The sequence below is a fragment of the Electrophorus electricus genome, chromosome 18 (genome assembly GCF_041902795.1).
Source record: "Electrophorus electricus isolate QZ-2024a chromosome 18, ASM4190279v1, whole genome shotgun sequence".
Classification (NCBI taxonomy): Eukaryota; Metazoa; Chordata; class Actinopteri; order Gymnotiformes; family Gymnotidae; genus Electrophorus; species Electrophorus electricus.
Window position 1 is genome coordinate 8,511,022 of NC_137514.1, and position 26,479 is coordinate 8,537,500.

Sequence of the window (26,479 nt, forward strand, 5' to 3'; positions counted from 1 at the left end):
TGACTATTCATTTCAAAATACTAAATACATTACTTTTCAAAGATGAATATTTCATTAGCCATTAATTACTCATTCATTCATATATTATGGGTCTCAACCTCTTGCAGTTTTATTTAGAATAATTTCCATCATAGCACATAATTCCTAACATTTACCGCAATAACAAAATAACATCATTACTTTTCATAATTCTCTTGAGGAGTAATGGTTATAAAATAATACTAGCACATACAATAGGCTTAAAATTAAAATGACTTTTTTTAAAATATTGGCATTACCTAGTTTTTTTTTTTTTAAACTTTATACATACAAGACATCCATAAATATATCCTAAGTTCTTTGACATAGCAACCAGGTGATGAGACTCCTGCAAACCCTCAGACGTGGACAACATTCACAGATTGTGAAGTTTTTAAGGCCATTATTGATAAGACTGTTTGCTGGCAAAGTCATGCCAGCGTAGCCCTGAATGTCATTCTGAACCGGAACAAGGAAGCCAAGTGAACAAGGACTGAATGGGCAGCAAAAGGACATAAAGCTATTTGCACATACCTGGAAGCTAACAAGAACCTGAAGCAGAAATATGGAGTTATTTAGGTTATGATATCATGTGAAATGGTTTGTATGACACTTTTGTGACCATTGATGAGGACGTATGTTGAGGAAATCTTAAGGAGACCTCCCAACTCTGAGTCTTTCCCAAGTGTCATGTTCACAGGAAACACGATCTGTAAACTTGCATATCTTTAAAGAGACCAGAATTAAGCCCCACTAACAATTACCAAACAGCTGCCCCAACACTCAGCTCAGCTGTGAAGCTACAGAGGTCAATGCTAATGAATCAGCCAAGCAACATAACACCAACATAAAAGGCCACCCAACAAGCAGCCGATCCATCAAATGGAGGGGAAACCATGAAGCAAAGATGTCAACAGCTATGATACTACTGAACCAGTCCTAAATTGTCTGATCACTGGTAGTTAATTAACGTTTAAGTATTAAAATCCCAGCCCTAGAGGTCTTGGTAGTATGGATTCTCTACCCTCCTTTTACCTGTGAGCCAGGTGTGAACCCAATGAAATCTGTCGGTTACATGGAGGGCGAGTTTCCCAAAACCAGTCTAACCCTAAAAGTCTAGACTAAAAAGAAAATCCAATGGTGATTCACCATCTGCACTGTAATATAGTTAAAGATGAAGATTAATCAGTGTTTGGGAAACCAGTCTTAACTGTACAACTAACTACCAGTGATTACCACTGAAATCCAGGTTCAGAACTTGGATTTGAAGACGAGCCACACCGAAGAACCACTGAATCATCAACATAGGCTGGTAGCCCTAAGGGTGGACCCATGAAGGTAGGGTCAACAGTTACACAACTGGTTTAAGATATTTTAATCTTAACCAAATGTAACTATACTTTAGTCCAGCTCGAATTGTTTCCTTAAACTAGGGTCAGAATCGGCTTACTAGCCCACAATTCCAGGTTCAAAGCACCCAACCAGAAGTGAGGCATCAGAAAGAGACAGTATGCCTAATCATTTTCTTCAAAAAGCTTTTGTTGCTGCAATACCCCAGAGCAGTTTACCATTGATGGATATTCTGATTGGGACTATAAGGAAATTATAAAAGTGTGTTAATTCTGTATGCGAAAAACAAAAAAAAAAAACAGTTTGCACAAACACTTAATCAAAACAGAAAACACACATTCACACGCAACAAACCTGCACAAAGACAAGACACAAAAGATATACTTGGTACTGCCACTCATAAAAAGGCAAGCCACAGGTTCCCCCTGATAGTACAAAAGCCAAGTCCAATAGATCCTTGATATATGTGGATATGAGCTTTCAAGCCAGAAATGGCCTTTCATCTTTATAAAACATGCATACATTGTACATATACTGTATATGAGGAAAATTTAGGCTTAATATCTATATTGCCTTGATATAACTGTGCATTATGATATCCGTTTCTACATTTCACCATATCAGTTCCCTCAGGACAGGACAAACAAACTCTTGCTCTATCCCAGATGGATATGTGCTAATGCAATTGGCACTCCGAATCACAAACGGTCTCTGAGGAGTAGCTCTAGAATCACATGGAGCTCAAACTCTCCTGAAGTCCGGTAGTTGAGAGGAGAAAATGTCCACCAAACAGAAGTTCCAGGCCCAGCAAACGCATCACAACGTCGTGCGTGGATAAGGTTCCAACGGACCCAGCCAGGTTAGGGCTGTAGAGAGCACAGCAGAATGGGACACAGGGCAGCCTCTGATGGGGAAGCCAGAGAACCTTGAAGCTGGCGATTGTCCGGTACGTTACTGAAACGTGGAGCTCCAAGGCCCCTCGAGGGCATACTGGGACGAACGCTCCTCGACAGGTTGGAGATGAAGCAAGAGGCTGAAGGTGGCGCAGCATCTGTGGTGGACCATGTGAAGGCAGAGGTGTCTGCTCCCCACAGGAAGAGGTGCATGGGTCTAACTTGGCACACGGTTCTGCATTCACAGGCGCATGTACCGCGTTCCCCCCCCCCCCCCCCTGGCCACCGCCGGTCCGAACGCGTGGGTGTTGTGTGGAAATCGGGCCGGCAGGGGATCCAGATGCCTGTGCACTTTAGAAGGCTGTGTATTCGGTGGGGTACAGGATGGGGAGCCAGTTCTCAGTGTAGGAGGAGCAGTGCATCCAGCCAAGAGACTTCATCAGCTGCAGTATAGACACAGATACACACTTAGCACTCAAGCCAATTCATACATGCCAGGTTTCTGCCTTCATAACAGCTGAATCGTATGCTACACCTCATTTTGCAAAGTGGTAGTATAGACACAGTATTTTATTTTTATCATCGGAGGTCCAGAGGCCATGATGTACCTGAATGCAGTTCTTCCAGTTTTCTTTACTGGGCTTGTCTTCTACGATCTTAAATGCAAACTTCAAGGCTCTTCCGTACATTTTATTTGCAAAGGCATGTTTGTAGGAAAACATCAACACCTGCAAATGCAGAATGAGGCCGATAAATTATAAAAATGTTTTTAAAAAAACACAATGTGGCGCTATTACATATAGATATTAGGGGTTCTGGCCTTAACGCTGCTAAGGCAGGAGCCTGCAATAGGCAGGAGCCTGCAATAGGCAAATAATTCCTCAACAAGTCATACGTTTATGGTGTGCAGTAAGTATATGAACCACATCTCAGATGGTTGAGCTGAGGAGTGTTTTACATATGTTTACATATGCAACCTACTCCACTATGACTGTGGGCTGAGAAGCACTCTGTTAGCCTAAATTCTAGTCCATGATGCACAATTTGTCTGAAGCTATAATTTTGAATTATACAAGACTTTAGGATTACTATACAGTACACAAAATGGTGATAAAAAAGAAGCAAAACAACATTAAGAAACTTAAAGAACACCCCGGTTTGGGCGCCATACCTTAGAGTCGCTGAGTTCGGCCCACTTCTGTACCTCCCAGAAAGTGTCGGTCAGTGTTTTAACCACGCCTTGGGGGTCTTCATCAGAGCTGCCCACCTCACTTGCTCTCGCCCCCTCCTGGTCTGGAGGCTGCATGAGCTGGTCAGCCAGAGCACAGCCCTTCCTGCACAGGGCGTCCAGCAGCGACGACTTCTGTTTCTCCATATCGCTGCAAAGCAGGAATCAGACTGGACTGTCAGACTGTGTGTACTAGGAGGCTAGAAGGAACGTAGTCTTTCACTAGAGACTTCCACCCAGGCAATATTCTTACACCCCAGAACACACTACTTTCCTGTCACAAGAAAGGTTCTTTTGTACCTCTTTATGGAGGCCGCATCTGGGCGAGGGTCTGCCTTCATGGTGAAGTACACAGCCAGAGCAGTCTGGTCGATGTGAGAAATGACTATGTCTGCTGCTGCCACGATGTCTCCCAGTCGCTTCAACCGTTCCTGCATGGGGGATATAGCAGGATTAGACAGCACATGGCTGTGTGTGTGTGTGTGTGTGTGTGTGTGTGTGTGTATATATATATATATATATATATATATATATATATATATATATATATATATATATATATATATATATATATATATATATATATATAAAATAGAGGAGATACCTTCTCTGAATCAAGTTGATGCAATCGCTGGACATGGAGAGGCAGATAATTTGAGTAGTTCTCCTTCAGCTCATCATATAAAGAACTATTATCCAGTCTGGGGGGGGGGGGGGGCAGAGTGGGAGAAACACTGGGGTCACAAAAAAGGAGCTCAAAAAGGTTTTAGCTAGCACATGGAGAACTTGATCAGAGAGAGTTGGGGGCATCCGTACTGACTTCGTCATCCACTGGATCTTCAGGTCTCTGAGGGCTTCTGTGAACTCCTCCTTCACATCCTTCTCCTTCTCTCCATCCTTCTCCTTCTCTTTTCCTCCGTTCTTTGTTTTGTTGGGAGCAGAGATGAGATGGTAGAAGACTGGCACAACATCCTGAACAGGAGGCACAAAATACGCAACAGTTAAGCTGCCACCTTGTCACTACGACCGCATTAATCACGAGCTAGACCATTAACCGTCAGCCTCAGATCCACGACTTCCTGTCCAACAAAGAAAATACATAAAACACACCGCCCTGAATGGTTTGTTACCACCGTTAATCCAATAACTTCAGGTAACAGATTTTGCATATATTTAATTTAATCCAAATCAGTCCAATGTGATGCATATTTGGGGCACCAGAGAGTTAACAGCAAGGACATGAATGGCTGACGTGACAAATATGGTCAGGATGTGATATCTGGGTGCGACTTCTGAGTGTCAGGAGTCACACACACGGAAGAAACGTTCAGATTTGAACACGTACAGAGCAGTTGTGTGACCTCACCTGCCACTGCAGCAACAAACACGACGTTCATACTCCTGTAAAACGCTTAAATCATTCTGCACCTTTGAACGTTGCATTTAACAGAACTCTAGACCATCCAGTACCTTTTTAAATTTCCCTTGTCGTTTGGCAGAGGCTTGGCCCTGGTGGTCAGAATAACACACAATGAGGGAGAGAAGAGAAGAGAAAACAAGCACACACGTGGATACTCTCTCTCTGTCCCTTCACCTTTGCAGCATTTTATTCGTTAGCATTTCTTCCTCAGTTCTTAGTGTGACCTTCTTTTGGGCTCGTTCTCCGAGACCTCTTTTAAACTGTCAGCAATGACGTAACAGTAAGGGAAAAACAGAACCAGCCGAGACCAGGCACATTCTCAGAGCGCCCCCCCCCACCCCCACCAACTGTGCAAATAGGCAGGTGGGAGGACACTGGTTAGAAACAGAATTTCTAGATCGGACTCAGCCCTTAGCGTTAACGAGGTTTCGTTGGCGAGCCCTGTTTGCGTTCTGCTGATTAGTGATTTGATGCTGCGTTATTTTGCATGGCTTGGTCAGATCTATAAATTGCATACCTACCCAGCCAATACGCAAGCAAAGGCGGGATCTACATCACTTATCTACCAATCAAAAACTCCCATTAGAGGGAGACTAAAGAACGTCAATTCTCAACAAGGTAAAGCGAGTGCCAAAGCAGCATGCAAAACAAGGACAGTGACACAGCTCCTGATTGGGCCAGACGTGTGATTGAGCGGGACTCGATGGCTACAAAGCCCCAGAGTAGACGGACGGCAAACAAGGCCACTCACAGCTTTTTTCCCGTACTCGCTCTTGGGCACAACCATGGAGCCCGTCATGTAGCACCCAGGAGCTGCACCTTTAGGGATCCTAAAAAAGGAAGAGACAGAAAGTAATGAAGGACCAAAACAGCAGATTCATTTACTGAATCCTCCACCTCCCACACACGGGGAAGCGAAAGGCGAGCCGTACTCACTTGTCATCGGGCAGGGAGGTGACGTAGAAGGGCTGAGAGGTGCCAGGCGGAAGCGTGAGCGAGTTGGTCTTCTTCTTGGCCAGCATGGCAGCGCGGTGCGTCTCGTAGATGTCCAAGCTGAGCGCGGCGGAGAGGCGGTGCGACACGACGAACGGAAGGTCCTTCAGCCGCTCCAGCTCGGCCTGCTGCTCGTGACGCACCTGCAGCCGCACGGTGTAGTCGCCCTTCTCCAGCTTCAGTGAGTACTGGGGAGGGGTGGGTGGAGACCATGGCTGGACGTCAGGCTGTAAGTGGGTACTTACTGCAGCGGGGTGTTGCTAAGGCCGGTTGTGTGAGGGCAGAGCCTTTTCTGACCGTGACAGGCATGCTAGGTTAAGATAATGCTGATGGTAATCTACCTGGTGAGGGTACGCGTCTCCAGAGCCCATCAGTCTCTTGTTCTGGTCAAAGAGGAGCCAGAGCTGACTGTCAAACTCCGACTCGTAGAGCAGTTCGCAGAGCAGCGGACAGCTGGGGGTCACCTCGCCGCTTTTAGGCTTCAGAACCACACACCCACACAAAAACAAATGTGTACAGAATACCCAGATTACCTTTCACCAAAAAAAAGCACGACCCATTTGACATGTATGACTGAGGTTTGCATGCGTGAATGCCGATGGATGGGGTTTTGTGCATACCTGATGAAAACTGTAAGTAAGGACGATTTCATAAAGCTGTCGGCTGTTGGGCAGGACGTCTCTGGGGCCGAGCGCTTTCGTTTTCGAGCTAAACGGCCTGTGATGAAATCGCACGTGCAAATGAGAGGTTAGCGGTGTATATTTTATGAGGACTGATGAAGCAGACTGCTCCCAAGAGAGACTTATTTTGGTAAGAGGGCAGGTTTTACACCGCCCACACCGAGTCATTCCCACATACATGCTCCACCCCTGTGGAAGCGAGGTCAGCCGGTACACCAAGAACAGGTGCCTTGGTCAGAGACCGGTGCCACGCAGGCGTGTGTTACCTGAGGGGCTGTACCCAGTTCTTCAGGGTCATGGTTGGAGACACTTCCTCATATCTGAGAGGAGATGACACTTCAAAATTAGACACTCCCTCAGACGCATGCTGCCAACAGAGTAATAAAAAAAAATTAAAAAACACCACACACAAACCTTAGCATGGACTAACGGAGTCAAAACCATACAACCTGTGAATCTGTAAACCAAGAGTTTAGTACACTGTGCCATTGTGGATTAGGTGTGAACAGTCAAAAGATATCTGATGCTCACAATATGAAGAGGAGAGGGGCAAGTTTGGAGCCCATGGAAGGAAAGGGTGTAGTCGATGATGACATCTCCAAGACTAGCCCACCAACGCGCAACACACACCTCTACTGTCCGACCAGGCTAGGAAGAGGAACGGGAACAAAACGCAAACAACCCAATAAACACAATTTTATCTCAAAGATTTTTAGAATTCGTAACAGCAGTTGGGACAGTTGTTGGTACCAGCACGGGGAAGGCCTCCGTGAATGAGCCCTTCTCCAGCAGAGAGGAGAACTTGTAGAACTCATTAGCTCGATATGCTCTCTGCTTCACTAGGTGCACAGCATGGAGGACGAACTTGGAGGAGACATCACATGAGCGAGACGTCAACGAGATCTCTGAGAGAGAAAGAAAGACGAAATGAAAGGATGCAAAACACAGCCACTTCATCTACATAACACCCCAGTACCATTCCTGACCCATCGCTCTCGCGCGCACACACACACACACACACACACACACACACACACACACACACGTTGGCCTACCAGCCCAGGATGCTCCTTGAGGGACGGTGATAAAGTGCCGGCGTATTTGTCCAGGTCGAAAGTGAACATCGGCGAAGGAGATCTCATGATTCTGGCTCTCCGCAACTCTACACAAGAAACAGACACCCGTCACACACAGAGGAAAAGATGAAAGGACAAGTAAGAGGGAACAAGGAGGGGAGCACACAAGCCTGCGAGAATACGCACTTGGTGGGGATTGTAACAGTTATGGGCACTCGGAAAAGCGGACCAGCGCTGGGTGTTGTAGTGTCATATGCACACACCTAAAGAGACACCACACACACACACAAATGCAATGTGTGTACAAAGTTATCACATTCAACAGAAAATACTGATAAGAAGTCCAGATTCAGCACAGGATTATTGCAATTATTATTGCAATTCAATTATTTCATGTAGCTTTGAACTCAAGTTTCTAAAGACTGAAGTCAGCTCAGTTCAGCAGCTTTACCTCGGTGTAATGCAGACCCTCCCGCAGGCCCTGGGGGTCGATGCGCACGTTGAAGTGGCGACACTGGTTCATGAGCTCCAGGTGGGAGGGGCACTGCACCCATGGGGCACTGCAGGTGAGCGCCAGGTGCAGCTGCAGCGAGATCCGTGCCGAGTTCTCTGCAGAGGCAGGCACGAGTAACCGAACATGAACAGACAAGAGAGGTGGCGAATAATGGGGTGCCAGGCAGGGCAATTGATAATAGATTTAATTTATCTGGACCCCTTCAGATGGAAAAAAAAAACAAAAAAACAACTGAACTGGACTGTTGATCTGCTGCTAAAAATATCGAAAGGCAGAAAAGGAGTGTTTAACAGGCTGCAATTCTGCATAAAACTCAATCTCATGTATGGACGGAGGAACATTGAGGGTTAAATCAATGAATACTGGACAAATAATAAAACCTATAAAAACTTTAATTAAAAGTATAAAAACTAATGAAAAGTGGGGGACTCTTTGCTGATGAGTTCAACGAACCTAGCCTATTTCAGTGAAGATTCGGTGGTTATTTTTAGCTTCCTGTTAAATTCAAAAAGTCAAAACAGAGAAGGGAGAGGTCTAACCAGTGTTTTCAGGAAAGACAGGCTCAATGCCCACTCCGTGATCGGAGGGAGCAAACACCTGGATGGGGTCCCTGAGGTAGATGCCTCGATTAGACCCCACGGTAACCGTGTAGCCCAAGTTACCAGTGCATGAAGAGGTATGCTGCATGAGGTAGTCAAAAGCCTTGTCCACCTACAGCAGAATGAAGAGTGTCAGCGTTTGTGCAGGCACGTGTGCCACACACACACACACACACACACACACACACACACACACACACACACACACACACACACAGTACCTGAATAATGCCGTGACCCTGCGCAAACACTTCAACGTCGTCCACTTTCAGGGCTGTGTTTTCCAAAGCACGCCTCACCGCTGCAACCGTGGGCCGTGCCCCGTTTTGCTTCAGACCTGACACACCCACATGTGTGTTACATTCACCATACAAAGCCAGCCACACACACACACACACACACAGCTACCTGAGAGTATGAGCGCCAGGCCGCCGCAGGCATTGGGTGAGGACATGGACGTTCCGTTCATTAACTGCGTGCCCCGCAGGGTCCAGTTGGGCACAGAGGCAATGGCACCGCCCGGTGCGCTCACCGTCACACCCAGGGCCCCGTCCGTGCTGGGGCCCCTCGACGACCACGTGTACTGGTTAGGCGGCAGCTTCTCCCGCAGAGAGTATTCGGCCACCATCATGTCGGGGGTGACGTACGCGCCGACGCCTGGCCAGGGAGAGCCATGTATGGTTTAACAGGAGGCAACAAGCTCAAATGTTAGGTAATGTTTGAACTGAAGTAACTCATCTGATGAGAGCCACAAGTCTGACTGGACCAACTCAGATCATGCGTGATCCTTAGAATGAGTAGAAGTGAGATACTTTAAAAGATATGACTCATTAGCCATTGGTTAATCTCCAGCACCAGAGATGGGCACCCCATGTTAAAGTACAAGTTAATGAACTCATGATGGATTGTGACCTTAAATGTGCTGATTGCAGGTCCTTGTTAGTGACGTGGCATGCACATGCACCACCGGCTGACGTATTGATTAACGAGGCAACGGACCTATGACGCTGCTGGTGGTTCCTCCAGGACATCCCACAGTGGAAAGGCAAGGCCCGTTGTTCCCAGCACTCGACACGAAGAGGACGTTGTGCTTCTGCACAGCCTCATTGATCACCTCGCAGATCCTCCTGAAAAACACAAATGTAGACACTCAGTTTAAGCAGATGCATCCTGCACTGCTATTCCATAAATGAACCTGTTTGATGGTAAAGGATTATTATACTGGAGACTTCTCGGGCCATAAATGCGTGATTTGGTACCACAGGGGCATGGTAATCAACGCGATGGTGTACTGGTCTAATTAAAGAAAGTGTGATGAGAGGTAATTAAAGAAGGCTTGTGGGGGTGACGAGAGTAAAAACTACACCAAAAAGTATTCAGTGCAGCTAGTGCCAAGAGATGTGAAATGCTGTTGTAGAAAAATCATGCATGTTGTCTTTGCACCACTTATCGTATCTTCAGGATAAACTAACCAATTGCACATTTTAGTTAATGTGGCACTGCCATTTTGCTTTTCCAACTTAAACTTCTGAAAAACAAAACCTGATGCATATAATATTTACACCGTATTGACCATCCCTATTGCAGAGTACAGACTATGAAGAAAAGCAGTACAGGTCACTTCAGCTCACCCTGAGTTTGGCCAGTGGGTTGCCTCCCCGTAGCTGTAGTTCACAAGGTCGCATTTGTAGTTTATGACTTCAATCATCTACAAAGAGCAACGATAAGGATGTGAGGCTCTGGTTCTTGAGTATGAATTTGTTCACAGTTTTAGTTTAAATTGTTCTAAGATCCAAAGCGGATTACAGTTTGCCTGAATTACACCACTGACTACTGTTCTAGGAGGCGTCAGCTGAGCCATTTGGCAAAAAGTGCAAATGTGAATACAAACACTGTCAGCTCGACAGAGCCCAGCGCCAAGAGCACATACCGCTCGGATGAGGCCTGTGCCAGTCTCCATGGTGCTCAGACGGGTGTCGCCTATCTTCAGAGCCAGAATCTGAGCACCTGGGGCCACGCCGTTCCTCTCTGGCTCCTCGGGGAAGTGACCCGCTGCGATGCTGGCGACGTGAGTCCCGTGGGCACCTGCAAGGCCGAGCGTCCGCGAATATGGGAGCGTTAAGACTTCAAAATCAAAATCACCCTTTTGTTTTCTGACACTCCAGCGATTCAAGCATATGCCTGGGACCACAAGCTCTCCCGGACGATGAAACTAAAGAACATCGATAATCAGGCTGACAGTCCTGTCAGGCTTATCCAGGCGTACATCGTCAATTACGGTCCATCTGCTCACCCCCACTAGTGACGATGCAGAGCGTGTTGCCGTCGTCGTAGATGCTGATGGAGTAATTGAGCATCTCGGCATCTCCCAGCGTGGCATACTCCTGCCGCTCCCTGTAGGAGCTCAGCACAGTGCAAGACGCCAGGTCTCCACTCTCTGATGTGTCCACCACTGCCCTGTTAAAGATAACACACACACACACACACACACACACACACACACACACACACACACACACACACACACTGCTGGAGGACTACTTTAAAGCTGCTTTAACATTACATGACAATGTTTGGTCTTTTCTATTGGAATGGTTACACTTAGTTGGTGGTTTACTATAAAAAGTTTTATATTTTAACAATTAAAAAAAATGTTTCTAAGCAAATCATCTTTAATATAAACATAAGTTTAAGAATATATATGCACATATCACCAACTTCATAACAAATTTGCATTTATTAGATCCTTAAACACCCTGCAGGTGTAGAGTCTCTAGGTAATCTGTTGCCATGGCCACTCTGTGTCAGTTATCCACTAGTCTTTCATTAATGCTCTGTTTCTGTCCACAGGGTCACTGCTGGCTGTATGTTCATGGGAGGCAGACCAGTCCCAACTCCATTACACTGATGTGTAAAACCTCCAGCAAAAGTTCTGTGCTTGTACAGCCACAGCAGTGCAACCCCCACAACAGTATTTCAGTGTCACAGCTCTGTTGGAAATGGCGTGCCAGCGAAACAGTATCCACTCAGCAGTGGACCTGGGACAGAAACAAACCAGTGACGCACAGAACAGGCTGTGACTGGTAAGTCACATGCTTATCAACAGACAGTTAAATTATTTGCCAGTTAAAAGCACCTGTAGGTGTAGCTACTAATGCAGTCAGGGGGGGGCACCAAGTCATTGTAGCTAATGAAGTGGGTGGGAAGTGCACGGCCGCCTCTAATTTTGGCCACGCGTGTGCTAAGTGCTTTTTGGGTCAAACGTTTTGGCCCTTGGTCAATGGGCTCCCCACCTCCAGGTGACGCCGTCGTTCCAGGCCACGCAGTCATACACGGGCCCCGGGTCGCTGTATTTCTTCTCCATAGTGGCCAGCAGCTCCATGTGGCCCTGTAGCTCCTCCTTCTGCAGCTTCTCTACCTGACCAGCCCAAACACAGGACACGTAAGCTGAGGCAACGCTGGAAAGAACAGCAGCACTGCTATGGCTCTGGTAATAAGGACAAGACGGACTGACTGGATTAACAACAACACACAACAACAACACAGTTTTGTGCACACAGCTTGTCTGATCAGACAAGTGAGTTACACACTTCCATTGTTTTCTCTATCTCTCTTATACAAGAACAAGAAAGGCGAGTTTATGAAGCTGTTAAATTGGTTTCATGGTAGCAAAAAGGAGTAAAAACAGTTTATCACCACTTTTCCAACATTGAGAATAACAAACATGTTTGCAACATGTTGCTGACCAGCTACTCGCAGTTGGCAAGTGTTCATGGTGTAGCAGCCTGCCTGAAATTCCAGTTCATGGAAAAAAGGTTTGCACTCACAGCATTTGTTCTACTCAAAAATGTTGGTCTGAGCACTGCAGCACAAATCCAAAGACTCTTCTAGGATACTGTATACAGAGGCTGTGTACTTCCAGCTACACTTCAGATACCAAAAAAAGAAAATGTTTCAGTTGTTTCAGTAATATATTAATTTGAGGAGTACAACTGGGCCACTTGGCTTAGTATTACTATATAACAGAATTGACAAAATTTCCTGTTCTGACATATCTGACTTTGACTCGAAACCCAAAAAAAAAAACCCAATTTGACTTCAAGCTGAAAACTTGCTTTCTTGTTCAACTCAACATCACACCCTGCCGTTTTAGAATACAGCAGCTTGAGCTCTAACCATGTTAAACTAACCAACCTGGGAGGGACTAGGGTGAGCCAGGTCAAACTCCTCTGCTCGACGGCTGGCCTCGGCCAGAGCTGCTCTGTGAGCAGGGTCCCACATCTTCTCCTTACGCTCCTTCTAATTTGCCCAAAAAAGCACAAAATTATAACCAATACATACACATTTAAATTCCAGTCAGAGAGGTTTACATTTTCAGTTACCCTTCCATTTGGTATAACAAAATAATAGACCAAGCCTTACTGATGCCAATTTTCAAGTTTTCATTCAATAGTAATGTATAGTAACTACTGTGAACATTTTCATTAGACTTCTAGATTCAGACACGTGAACTACCAAGATCAAACAAAATAGAAAAGTAAAACACGGACTCACACCCGTATTTATCTTTCAAATATTTTTAGTATTTTATTAAGTTTTTACCTGTATTCTTTCTTTGAGAGCTTTAGGAAAAAACTCATAACCATTCTTAACTCCAATGTGATATTTCCCAGAAGGGTTTACCCAGGCAGGCGGGATCTGCGAAAACAATGAATGTTTCAAAGTCAAGCTTTGGGTGAATGAAACCGAAACCTGCATATCAGCCCTCGCCCAAACTTGATGGTCGCTGTAAGATACTATCGTGATTCAGTTACAGCTTGAACTAAAGGCGAAACGCTTAGGAAGAGAGGTTTAGCGTGCGGGTATGTTGTACATTAACGGGCTTCTTACCTTGAGCGTACGGCCGGATAAACCAGTCACTATCCCGTCCTTTGGCTCCAACAACGTGGACATATTGACGTCTCCGCTGCCGGTCGTATCGATGATGTCCACGATCTTTGGCTTCCCCTCTGTTGTGATCTAAGTAAGACACAATTTAGGGTTTAAGATAAATTAGGATTATAAAAACCGTTTCGGTAAATACGGATGATTCAATGAGGATCTGCAAGCGTCGCTAGACTGGGAGACCAATAGCGAGCCACCACTTTAATCTAAACTGGCCTCTTTAGTCCAAGATTATCTTGGGTTTGATGTGATTTCTAATATTCGCAGGGGGGAAAATGTAGCTAGCTATAGTAAATGTTTTACTTTTTTTTTAAAGTATTTTCAAAAACAGGTAATCTTGTAAAAGAACAAAAAATATAGATTCAGTGTCGGTCGGTGTCCACAGAATGGATGGATGCGTTTTAATCAAACTCGATCTGACAGGACGACGAGGGCGTAAACTAACAGGAGATCTTGACACGTGTGTGAAATCTGGCCACAGATGCTTGAACCCCTTCCAGCAGCCTCGCCAAACTGGTAGCCACAGCAAACATTAAGAGTGGTTTGATGGGACAACGATGAAGAGTTTCTCCATTTTACGCTTGCTCGCTAGGTTGGTTTGTTTGTCTTGAAGTATAGCCAGTGTCAACTAAATTCAGGATCTTTAGCAATTAGATAAAAGCGGGAAATTAATGTCAAGTAAAAACTCACCCTCTAGTTAGATGAACTCAACGTGTAATTTAAGACCCGCTGATATAAAGAGTCCGGTGTTACGAAGGCTAAAAGGAGCTCTCCGCAACTCAGCCACCAACGTTAACGTTACAGCAAGCTAACTAAGCTAAGATAGCTAATATCATGTGGCCGTTAACATGGATGACAAAGCTTGTGCTTTCATCAAATTAATCAGGAGTTTGCATCAGCATAGTACTCACTGAACACGAGTCGAGCAAAAGCCGGCCCCTCGTCTGAACACTATATGCCGCAGCGCCAAGGTACCGAGCTAGCCGTGTCCGTTAAACCGGAGCCAAAAGCACGCGGCCTGCTCTTCCATGAGCAGCGCTTGTGAATTTACCTGCATGCCCGGGGCCCCCGGGTCCACGCCGGTGTCGAGTATTGCAATAAGGACACCCCGTCCATCGTACTCGGGAAACCTGGTCAGAAAAGAAGCAGCGCCGGTCTCTTTTTTAGGAAGCAGCCCATGTAAAGGGAACGATTCGTCGGCAGAATGAGCGGCCATGACCCGACCAGTGACAATGAAAACAATAAAACAGCATCAGGGTGGAGCGATGGAAAGACCGGCGCGGACGCCCGGACACGGGGGCAGACTTTTAAAGGTGCAGCGACCTGTTAGTAAGGGTAGACACTAAGAGCTACTCTTAGACTATTGCAGGCTATCTGTGCTATTTATACTATACACATTACTCGCTTTTCAAACTTTAATTTTGAAAGAAACTTTCAAATTGTTTAGAACATGTGCCGGGCCTCTTCTTTTTATGATGTGTCCGGGTCCTTAAATTATATTCTTAACAATATTTATGTTGTTGTATACAAATATAGCATCGGATCTAAAAGTGTAAGACGGAAAAGCCTTCATTCACTAAGCAAAGATTTTTGTTTAACTGAGTTGCAGTATTGTAGTTATTGGCGACCAGCAGGCGGTGCCCTAAGGCCAGAATGTTTTATAAGTTCGTATAACTCCCGAACAGCAAACGGAATGGAAGATGGAAACGTCCTTTTTAAGGGGTTCATTGACTACTGATATTTTTGTCAAGTAGAGTATTATGTGTACTTTGTGGATTAAATAGGCCAGAGTACCTAAAGGGTATTTTCTTCTCCTCGCATTCTATTCACATTCAGGCGATCCTGACTAGATGCAAGGACCAGTTGCCAGTAGTTCTGAGTCTCCAGTTGTATTGTACTGGTCTCTGCTATTTAAATCAAACCAGTGCTTTTCATATACATTGGTCCATGAATAGAAAAAAACACATTTATTGTGAGCTGTTGAGCCCCATAAGAAATGCAGCTGGTATAAAAATACAAAAATGAAATGTTCAAAAACCTATAGTGTGGCTTGATTGATTCTGTAATTGATCTACCAAAGGCTCCTGAAAAAATGAAGAAATTGAAATGTGATCCATAACAGACAGTTAAACAGTGAAGCAGTGAAATAGTGACGCAGTGAAACAGTGTTGAGAAATACTGAGAAACTGGGGTTAGGGGCTGTCTTAAGTAGTTGGTCCTCCTACAAAATAGAGAGGTTAAAAAGTCAAACAGTGGTGACTGGTACTATCATAGCTATTGGTTTTCTATTAGCAATAGGCAAAAGAATCTTTATGTATATGAATTTCCCTGGAGTTTCCTGATATATTTTCTCTAAATGTGCTGTAGTACTAAAAGACTAGACATTCATGGCTCATAAAAACAGAAAGAGCTTTGCTGGTCTCAATAAGAGCACCCCTCCACCCCCACCCCTCTGCACTAACTTCAAAGTTACAAAGTCAACAAAGAATATTCAGTAGTGTTTACTGTTTGTTTAATTGGAATCATAATATTTATAAATGAGCTGTCATATCTTAATATTTGTTGTAAAACAAGGATGCCCTCTGTAATTTTGTGGTCTCAGTGAGTGAATTAGAGAGAGAGAGCACACTGAATGTTGTGTAAATGTGGTGTAAAGATTTTCATGGAATTTTTCTATTTTTAGACACTCGTCCCATCTGTTTCTCTTGATATTTTTTTTACTTGTGTGTTGGAATTAAAACAGCAGAAGCATCGTTCCATCAGTCGGATTAAAAACCCTGGGAATATATTATAGGCATAAGTACTCAACATGTTTGTATGATACCAAACTGGACTGTTTTATTGATATATGTTCAGCAAATGTTCAATAAAAAAGAGCAGGAATGTGATCATCAGTTCTAGCTGAGAACAGTCTGGGTGTGGTGAGCACACCAAGTGACAGTTCTAGGGCTGACTATAACTGGGCAAGAAGGATGTATCAGAGTAATACAGTGGTACATGTATGAATCAACTGACAAGGAAACCAAATATAAATTCAGGCACAAGATGTGGTTATGGTAAATCTTTTAGGTTCACTTTCCAGTGGAAAACGAAACTATAGGCTTATACACAAAAGACTGACACCAAAGATGGTAAAAAATAAATAAATAAATTATATAGTCTTCACTGCAAAATAACTTATCAGTGACTTCAGGTTTTGTGGTTAGGTAACTAATGTCATTGTAGATTGATAGAGCTCCGGTTTGATAAGTCATAAACTTTGTAAAGATGTAGGCTAATCTTGGTGTCACCAAGGTGCCATGATTTGTGTGAGACAATGATCTGTAAAATTGTCTGCAGAGAGTCTCTTACCCTACAGATCACTGCTGCATGTTGATCAACATGTACAATCTTTAGAATTGGCATTTCACTTTGACAACACAGCTATGTGTATGGCTTTAAAAAACTACCCTAAAAGCACAAATTATATTGTATCTACAGCTGACCATAGCTCGCAGCTCGCCTTTTAGGTTAGTCAGATTGAGGTAGGAGCTTCATCATTCTGCCTGCTGAGAGTTAGGCGTACTTAAGTTTTTGCAACATAAGGACCACCCATCTCACATCATAAGGAGAGAAATTCTGGCAAAATAAAGCAAAACAAAAGCTGCACTTTGGAAATATATTCATAGGATGCGCTTTGTACATGTGCACTGTGTGCCCTAAAAGGCCATACTAGCCTAATTAGAAAGAAAACATAGCTTCAGGTTCGCTGGATCTTTTGGTTCAGAGGGAAGAGGCAAAAACAACCTATTAGATGGTTTATTTGATCATTTGTGTATCAGTTTTAATTATTCTCAAAGTACACGTTATAAACCTGCTTCAGTTAGTATGAAAATGCATTTGCACAGAAACACACCCGTTGTGGTTAACCACAGGGCGTGTCTACCACAGTCTTCACGAAAATAACCTGAAAGAACGGTCTTATTGGCCGCAGTGTAAGTGAGTACTGGGCGCGTCCATAAAATTCTCCATCATCTAATTCAGTTTTAAAGCGCTCCTCCTGATTTGCATATGGTTTCTGATCATATCAGCTCTGACGCCGTCGCGTCGAGCTTTACGCTTGCACAGCAAATGACCTGATCACAGCAAATGACCCGAGCATCATCATTACCTCTTTTAGTACCTGCATCTCTTTTTAAAGGCATATAGCCCGCCGTGGTGAGAGAAATGCGTGTTAAAGCGCGAAATAAGTGTGACATTAGGGCTGGCCACGGTCAGCTGTCAGCTCATCAGGGACGATGTGTGCGTGGAGACAGCGAAATGAGCTGTAGCTGGAACTGTTGGGTTCTTGAAGCTTGCTTTGTCATGACAGATTCACAACGCTTAAGGCCAGAATCAGATCAGGGTCAAGGCCAATAAAATCTCTATTGTCATGTTCTTTATTAAAGGATTCGAGCTTTCCTTTGAGCTCTTCTGACAGTCGGTGTAAAACCCTATACGTCTAATAGATTATGTGAAATGCACGCTCCTCATAATTATTATCTCCAGTGATACTTAATGGCAGGGCTGCATGCAGCTAAAAACCTATATATAATTTTCTGCCAAATCCAAACGCGCTCAGAGCAATGAAACGCGAGGAAGTGGTGAGCAACTCTTACGAATTAACTAAAACCGTTTAATTTTAGACACCATTAAAAGAGCACCGACAATCTAATTTACCCAATCATAAACAAGTGCGTTTTTGTGTGTGTGCAAGCAGACCCCGCCGTACCATGAGGGACCGCCCACGGCACGACGTGCACTTCTCGCGCTTCCAATCGTTCTGCGGGAGGGTAGCCCGCGGCCCCGCGGCCCCGCCTCCTCGCGAAATGCTGGCGTTTGAGCGGAGTGATTCCGCTCGGGTTCGGGGATCGCAGACCGTACGGGGAATAGACGTTCGCTGGGAAGAGTCAGTGAAGGAAAGTGTCCGTCCTGCACCTAAAAGGGAAAGACCCGGACTGCGAGCATGGCGGTCGAAGAAGAAGGTCTTCGAGTTTTCCAGAGCGTCAAAATAAAAATAGGTAAGTACCAAAATATATATATATATATATATATATATATATATATATAAAACCTCTACATGAACGGATCAGAAGGCATCGCGGACGTTGGCGCATTAGACCACTTTCCATATTCTAATTCAAATCACACGGGTCTTTCAATGCTGACTCTATTGTGAGAAAACGAACATAAACGTGCAATGTACTTTAATGCAGTTAAGACATTTTACAGGCAATGGTTATAATGCGACATAGTGGAATTCCATACTGGAATACGTTAATAGCACCTCGAATCAAAGTGGAATCTTAGGATCTGAACAGTTTAGAGAGACTAAACCTTGTGTGGATATGCGGCCAGTAGGAGACTGCTTGACCAGATGGTACAACCACTTTTCTTCAGCTGGATCGGCGTGAGTCGTGTTTTCACTATGAGAACTCTGAATTCTGATTCTTCTTCTTGTTTCGCAAAGCTATTTTCTTAACTGACAGTTTTGCATGGATCATGCGCTTATTAGACACTGTAGCGAAAACAATCGAGACGTGTTTTGCTCAACGCGATCACCCTTAGCATAGGCTACCTTGAGGGAAGATGGAATATTGTACAAATACGCTTGAAAACAACACAACAAACCAAGCAATGAAAAAAACACGAACAAATAAATAAATTATAATAATCCTGCTCTTTTTCTTCTCCTTGTTCCCACATGAAACAACACTGTCCGCCCCTTCAAATTACTGATTATATTGTCACATTAATGCATCAACTGAGGCATTTCAGCAAAGTGGGGGGTGCTTAGTTAAAAGTGCATATCTCTTACTTTGCTCGTAAAAAGGCACAAATGCAGCAGTTCCTGTTTTGCATTCAGACTCGGCGTTTAGACACTTGATTTGGTACCGGCGTTAGCCGAGAAAGATGGGGAAAGAGATCAGGGGGGTTCGCCAGACCGGCTTGATGACGAATCAACCTCATTTCGGACTGGTCTTCATTTCGGATACCAGATCCGAGGCGCGTTTTGAGATTACCAGCCAAGTTTGCATTTTACAGAATAAAAGTACCTATTTTGTTAAAAGCAGTTACGGTGGTTACATTTATAAATCATCCACACATTCGCCACGCAACGCCCAGCACCTTGTGCACAAAAGCTACCTGCCAGGTCTAACGTTAATCCATCGTTAATATTTGTATGCAACGCGTCCCGGAGGGCAGTTCAGCAGAAGGGTGTGTTATATGAATTCACCGCAAGACCACACATTGCTAAGCCACGTGCTTTGTGCACGCCGCGAAGCATCAAAACATGTTCCGACTGCGAAGGATTTAAGTGTTTACTATTGGACTGCTTGCGGAGATATGGCACGTTAGTAAGAACCGTCAACCCAGCATGTCAGCCTGGATTTTCATAGCACAATGCATGAGAATCACAGATGGCAATGTGTCACAATGAGAAGGCACGTCGTTCTTGAGTATTACTAGTTGTACATGTATTATTTCATTTGTGCTGGCGTTTACATGTTTTGATTTTCACAGTTGCAAAACCATGTTGTGTAAACAGGATTATTTGCATTACAGGAAGTGAGCATCATCTGTGACTGCAATCTTGTTGCCGGTGGTTAATGTTATTGCATATGTGTGAGACACACCCTTTCATCTTTACATACAGAAAGCTGTTGATTCTAAGTAGTGCATGTGGTCCCCGATGGTAAAGTGCTGTTTCCGGAGTGGAAAAAATGTAATAACATGTTACAACTCAAAAGATATATAATTATCTATTTATTATCCTTCTGTCATATGTAACAGGAGTTATATCTAACCATTACCCAAAAACATAAAATATGTGAAATTAATGTTCTTTAAACCAAAGTGTGACAGTAAAATTTGGTGTGTTGCTTTACAAGTATGGCATAAAGAATTGAATGTAGCCTAGTTTATGTTCACTTGGAAAGATATTTGATATTGGCAGCTCTTCAGAAATCTTCAGGTTAAGTATTCAATTGTTTTCAATCATCTCACCAGACAGCACTTCCATGAGGAAGTTGCCCAGTTGATTGTTTTGCTATGTATGTGGAGTGCACCGCTCAGATTCCTGATGAAGGAGCGCATGTTTGGAGGAAGCTTCTAAGACTCTGGTAGGGGGAACAGGGAGGAAACAGGAAAGCGCTCCAAATCACTTCCTGATTGACCCAATGAAGTACAAAGCAGCTTGAAGAGGCTAGTTTTCTGCTTTCTTGGGTAGCGCTGGACTAACGCAAGCCAGATGAAAGCACTCGATAGAGTCTGAGCAGTCCACCACTGTTTCCATGTGTCACTTTGCCACCAGACCCCTAAAACATCTTCAGCAATAAATGTCTCTGCAGACAGCAGTGAAGAAGCAACCAGCAGGAAGTGAGCTTGTGGAGGAGGAGCCCGGCAGGGTAGGAGGCGGGGTGCAGGAGTGGGGTAGAGACAAGAGGAGATTGGGTACACTGCTTAGTCAGGTCTCAGATTGCAGAGTCCCAGAACCAAGCGACTGGCCCCTTGCTTTGCTAGGAGAACCAAGGCAGTTCAAGGGGCAGAAGTGTTCTTGCTTTCCATCGGGCCTCCTTGGCAGCTGGCCAGCAGTTTCCCCAAAAGCTCCAGCGGTTGCTGTTGAAACCACTGAGGGGGAGGGGGCATGACCTCAGTCCAAATGAGAAGGGTTGTTTCCTATGTGACAGGTAATTTCGATATCTCACAGTGGAAATGACAACATAGTTCGATCATACGTTGCCCCCCGCCCCCAAAACAACCCAAAACGTAACCGTCATTTTAATTTTTTTTTGTTCAGTTCTCATTTTATTTGCTTAGAAGCCAGACCTTGTCCCATGCAACAGTGTGTTGTGGGTCCATGTGTAGTTACACTACACCTATGTGGCTTGTGAGTTTATGCACTTATACTGATGCTTATCAAGGAAGTCTACAGCCCTATACACCACTATTCCTGTCTATTTGTTGATGATCTGAGTCATCCAGTTTTGCACTGTCCTTGCACAATGTGTACTTCCTGATTCCGGAATAATGGATTCTCCTCAGAAATATGGAGACAATAATGGCCATACTAACAGACCCCACACCCTTGCGAAGTCTGACCCCACACTTTGGTGAAGTTTGACCGCACACCTTAGCTAAGTCTGACCCCACACCCTTGCGAAGTCTGACCCCACACCTTGGCGAAGTCTGCTCAGTCCTTTAATTACAGCATAATAATACTAATCCTCTAAACTTCATGTTGATGACCTCACACTGCCAGGCAGCAAAAGAGAATGACATTGCAGATCAAGAAGTTTGTATTGCACAGTGTCTAGCGAGTTGACTTGAACGGTCATGTGGAATGACTGTATAAAATGCAATTAAGTCAAAAGGAAACTTGTTTCAACTGATATTTATGTTGTGGTCGGGTAAAGCAGGGTTCAAGGGGCAGCACCAGTGGGCCAGTAGTCTGTATTATGTGGTTTTGATTTCTGTCCCCGACTTCAAGGAGGAATGAAAATATCGTTTACTTGGTGGGGGAAGAGAATCTGTATGGTTACACTGTGGTGTATCGCTTTCTCTGTGTTGCCTTACACAATCTTACACAATCTCAAACAGGAAAATGATCTTTGTCTCTGGAATAGTTCCTCAAGATGCTAGGGAATATTTATCATTTTATGTTACATTTTTGCTTGTGAGAAGTGACTTTGAAGACTCACATATAAATTAGTACATGACCACAAATATTAATTAGTTAATGAAGTGGTTAGATTGTTAAAGAAACATTTGCTAATACCTACTTGTAATGAAGGTAGCCTTCCTACCCAGGATTCAAACCCAGGGCTGGCAAGAGGTAAACGTGAGTCATGACCACCAGACCAAAGAGCCAGCTCTCTGGAATAGCAGCCAGAGTACCCATTTAACCTTCCTAAGTGACGGTCTCACTCGCACTACTATAGCAGACTGTTCTCATATTAAAATGTGACAATAAACAGGAAGTTTATATGAAATGGAGCTAGCTGGCTAAAGTTAACCTTCAACTAGATGATGCTAATTTGCTTAATTTATGTAACAGACCCAGCTCTGTTTGAGTTGGATCACTGCTACATGAATGAACTCTTATTAAGCCACCCTTATACCCTTAGTTTGTTTAAACAATTTGCATTGGTTTTTAGGCTAAACAGAAGCACACTAGTGCTGTTGTGATACTGTGGAAGTGGAAGTGCGGGGCTGTGTTAAAGAACCTCACACCCATAACCTTCAGGATATTACAGCACAACCATGAAACCAGTCAGATTTTGTTCTGCTCAGACCCACTGCTGCCCCAGATTTTGACTTCTTGATGGCTCTTTTCAGGAGCTCTGCCTTTAAAAAAAAAAAAAAGCATCCTTACAGGGTCTAGCTGAACAGATACACGCCTGTTTGCCTAATGCCAATCCAAAGAAAATTTTGATATCAAGGCAAGGAACTTTATGAATGGAAAAGGTGTCTGGACAGAGCTTCTACTCTCTCCTTGCTTCTGTATCCATTTCAGTAGATATACACACTGCTACCAGAGAACGTTAGCTGCGCCCCCCAACAGCACCCGTCATTGGGTTTCACTGTCTCAGCTCTGTAAAGAAATGGTGTCTGAAACACGAGCCCCACTTCCTGTTTTGATCCTTTGACGGTAGTTTGGGGTAGCATGAAATCTTGGGTCTTTTTAACACTTGGCCTATCTAATTATTACACCTGGTAGAGTATAACCTTCACAGTTGGTGGTGTGGATACAGTGACAGAAAGGTTTGTGAATACCTGAAACAAAACATTAGTTGACATTGCTATTTTTAGACATCAGTCACGGTTAGTGCTGTGTAGTATGTTAGAACTTAATACTATATGACAGTATAAGATACTTAAGAGTGACAGTCAAGACTGTTTTCTTGTGGAATGAATACTTTCTGGCTCTTAGTATGTTAAGTCTATTTTTAGTGCATGTTTCATCTGATGCTATGTATTTTAACAGTAGCCTTCCAAGCAAAATGGAACCTCACTGAATTATTTGTTTGGTTATCAGTAGCACCATGACCTTGTTCCGACTACTTTACGTGTAAGTGTTTCCTGGCTATATTTGTGAATTGTGTCACTGCTTTTAGCCTCTACATGAAAATTAATCAGCCTGACAGGATGTCTTACACATTTTCCTCGCCTCAACTGTCTCGCAAATCAGCACAGTGAATGAACAATGGCAAATGAACAGCCCAGTGCTGAGCAGCTGCTGCGACTCCCTTCAGAGCTGAAGACACATTAGCCACAATTCATCGCTGCAGTCCACGAGGTCTTTAGCCAGAGAGGAGAGTGGTTATTATCAAGTAGATTAAAGAGCTCCAGGGGACGGTGCCCATGAACGAAGCTGTCGTGATGACGAATGCTGGTCCTCCCGTTGCCGCCCCCAGGCAATGGAGCAGAACAAAGCATCCATGTGTGTCGGGTGTCTGTCCCCGGTGTAATCTGCAGGATTAGTTGGGGGGGGGGTGTCAGTCACAGAGGCAGTGTTTGCGGTGGTGTTGGGCTCATCACCCGTGCTGTGTGTTGGGAACTGTTGGCCAGATGGCTTGGTGTGTTGCTTAGGCTTCCTTGTTGGCCTTTTAAGTTGTTGTCAGTCAGACAGACTTGATCACTGCTTTTCGTGGAAGACCACCCCCCGCCCCACCAACCTTTCTGGCCTGCTAACTTCGCTGTCCAGCTTTGAAACTACATCTTGGATGCAGCCTGAAATTCCTTTCTTATTGTCTCATTTCCTGCTGCAGTTCTCCCTCTCGCTTTCTTTGGTCCACACCCCTCCACCCCCCAACGCTCTCGGAGTTTTTCCACTGTCCCACGACTGTCTTGCTGGCCCCTGTGCACACTCAGGGATTTCCCAGCCCTAGCTGGGCTGGTGAGGGCTATTGTCAAAGCCATGGCCACAAACTATAAATGGTCAAGAAGGAAACATAGCGCCTCATGTAATGTCTCTTTCCTCATGTGTTTGTATTTGCATACTTAGTGTAAAGTGTTGTCCCCTTGGATGCATTGTTTGCCAGTCAAATTAGTGTGATGTTTGCAAATACGCAGTAGCCACAATATAGCACACACCAGAGACCGAACCATAACTCCACAGGAGAGGGGGGAGCACCCTAGGTGGTTTTCATTACCCAGTTATTTCTTTATTTAGCGAGAGCATGCCTCCCTCCATCCCCTTTCTCGCTCACCGCTGTCTTATTCCTCGCTAACACTGCCATCGCCTCCCCCGCATTTCTGTTTTCCATCTTGTCTGTTTTCCTCACCCCCCCCACTTCTCCCCTCATGTCTGTGTCTCCTTGCTTCTTTTCATCAAGAGCTATCCATTCCTCTCACTCTCTACACCCCCCCCCCCCCCCCGCATCTGGTTGACACGATTTTCCTTGCCGCTCACATTACCACAAAGCATATCACTTTCTCTCTCTCTCTCTCTCTCTCTCTCTCTCTCTCTGTCTCGCTCTCTATCTCTCTCTCTGTCTCGCTCTCTATCTCTCTCTCTCTCTCTCGCTTTCATTCTCTCCTTCTCTCTTACACACTCCTCAGTCTCCTTCCTCCTCTCTCTGGGGTCCTCTGACTATAATTACTTTTCACCACCTATTCAGGCACATGCGCGTGTGCTCATGTGTGTGCAGCGCACGTGCCTTGGCGTTTGCACGTGTGACCCTGCACAGCTATGGCACTAGTTTGTGTCAAGGTCCGACCTTAAACTGCATGTATGTTTACAGGTGAATTCTTGCACTGCAGTATGCATGCGTGTATGTAGTGCACTCTTGTGTTTCGCAACCACATTAACCACATGTCATTTCCTGAGTAGGGATTTCATCATGACGAACAGCCTTTTTATTCATTTTTTTTCCTCTTCTCATTTGGTGAAGGGAGGTCTGAATGAGTCAGAGCAGTCCTCAGAGGGAAGACTCAAAGTGTGCGATTGAAATAGGAACAGACAGCAGCTGCAGAGGTAGAAACGGGAGAGAGCCGCAGAGAGAGAGAGAGACAGAAAGAGAGAGCAGGAGAGAGAGAGAGAGAGAGAGAGAGAGAGAGCAGGAGAGAGAGCGAGAGAGAGACAGAAAGAGAGAGCAGGAGAGAGAGAGAGAGAGAGAAAGAGAGAGAGAGAGCGAGAGAGAAAGAGAGAGAGAGAGAGAGAGAGAGAGGTGTAAAAACTGTGATGTGAGATGTGTAAGATGTGATGTGAGAGAGATGGAGTAAAAGGGGATGAAGGGGATTAGAAATTGGTTTTATAAGGAGAGATGACAGATTTTTGGGCATGCTTACATAGACACACACACACACACACCCTTATACACACACAGACACACTCTCACCTTAAAACTCACCTTCTCAGCTAAAGATTTCCGTGTGTGTGTTTTACCATGGTGGGGAGAGAGTGGTTCCCATATGCAACTCTGTCTATTGCTGGAGCACTCACACGTGTGCACGCATAAACGCACACACACACAGACACATTATACACACACACACACAGACACACACACACACAGACACACACAGATAGCGGGTCTCATTAGACATACCCACTAAAGTTGTGAGGTGGTCTGTCAAGCAGCTGAGCGCAGAGCAGCACTGCTGATAAGGACTGCATGGCGTCGTGTAGAGAAAACAAACAATCACAAAAACACACTGTGAGAAGACACAGGCAGACACACATACACACAGACTTGATAAACCTGAAACAGGAGAAACATTCAGAGTACTCTCGCCACTTC

At 44.6% G+C, this 26,479-nt stretch overlaps 2 protein-coding genes across 5 annotated transcripts in view; one reads left to right on the plus strand and one right to left on the minus strand.

Moving 5' to 3' along the window:
• Positions 1-84: 84 nt before the first annotated feature.
• Positions 85-14,984, minus strand: tpp2 (tripeptidyl peptidase 2). 2 transcript variants are annotated; one of them, XM_027008889.3, is made up of 29 exons: positions 14,767-14,984; positions 13,662-13,790; positions 13,374-13,469; positions 12,966-13,070; positions 12,065-12,189; positions 11,065-11,228; positions 10,702-10,856; positions 10,403-10,479; positions 9,771-9,898; positions 9,180-9,428; positions 8,993-9,108; positions 8,712-8,883; positions 8,110-8,267; positions 7,845-7,921; positions 7,638-7,744; positions 7,333-7,487; positions 7,114-7,230; positions 6,849-6,949; positions 6,523-6,619; positions 6,244-6,381; positions 5,846-6,090; positions 5,661-5,739; positions 4,960-4,998; positions 4,310-4,461; positions 4,094-4,190; positions 3,790-3,920; positions 3,433-3,640; positions 2,870-2,989; positions 85-2,704 (listed from the first exon to the last, which is right to left on the minus strand). In XM_027008889.3, exons 1-29 carry the CDS (start codon positions 14,929-14,931, stop codon positions 2,615-2,617), a joined length of 3,792 nt encoding a protein of 1,263 aa, XP_026864690.2. In that variant the 5' UTR covers positions 14,932-14,984; the 3' UTR covers positions 85-2,614. The 2 variants fall into 2 exon arrangements, with proteins under 2 accessions (XP_026864690.2, XP_026864697.2); XM_027008896.3 differs by lacking the exon at positions 4,960-4,998.
• Positions 14,985-18,574: 3,590 nt separating this feature from the next.
• rasa3 (RAS p21 protein activator 3) overlaps positions 18,575-26,479 on the plus strand; it is a 34,459-nt gene continuing 26,554 nt past the window's right edge. The window contains exon 1 of one of the 3 annotated variants that reach the window (XM_081700908.1): positions 18,575-18,754. In XM_081700908.1, coding sequence (XP_081557034.1) covers positions 18,700-18,754 — 55 coding nt within the window. In that variant the 5' untranslated portion in view covers positions 18,575-18,699. The remainder of the gene's footprint in view (positions 18,755-26,479) is intronic. The other 2 variants (XM_027009382.3, XM_027009387.3) reach the window with 2 other exon arrangements.

Excerpts from the sequence above, each read along its gene's own strand:
- tpp2 (XM_027008889.3), bottom strand. The coding sequence starts at position 14,931 with ATGGCCGCTCATTCTGCCGACGAATCGTTCCCTTTACATGGGCTGCTT. Across the intron at positions 13,071-13,373 it reads CTCTCAAAGAAAGAATACAG|AAGGAGCGTAAGGAGAAGAT; the intron begins GTAAAAACTTAA and ends TGGGCAAATTAG. Across the intron at positions 8,884-8,992 it reads AGGGTCACGGCATTATTCAG|GTGGACAAGGCTTTTGACTA; the intron begins GTACTGTGTGTG and ends ATTCTGCTGTAG.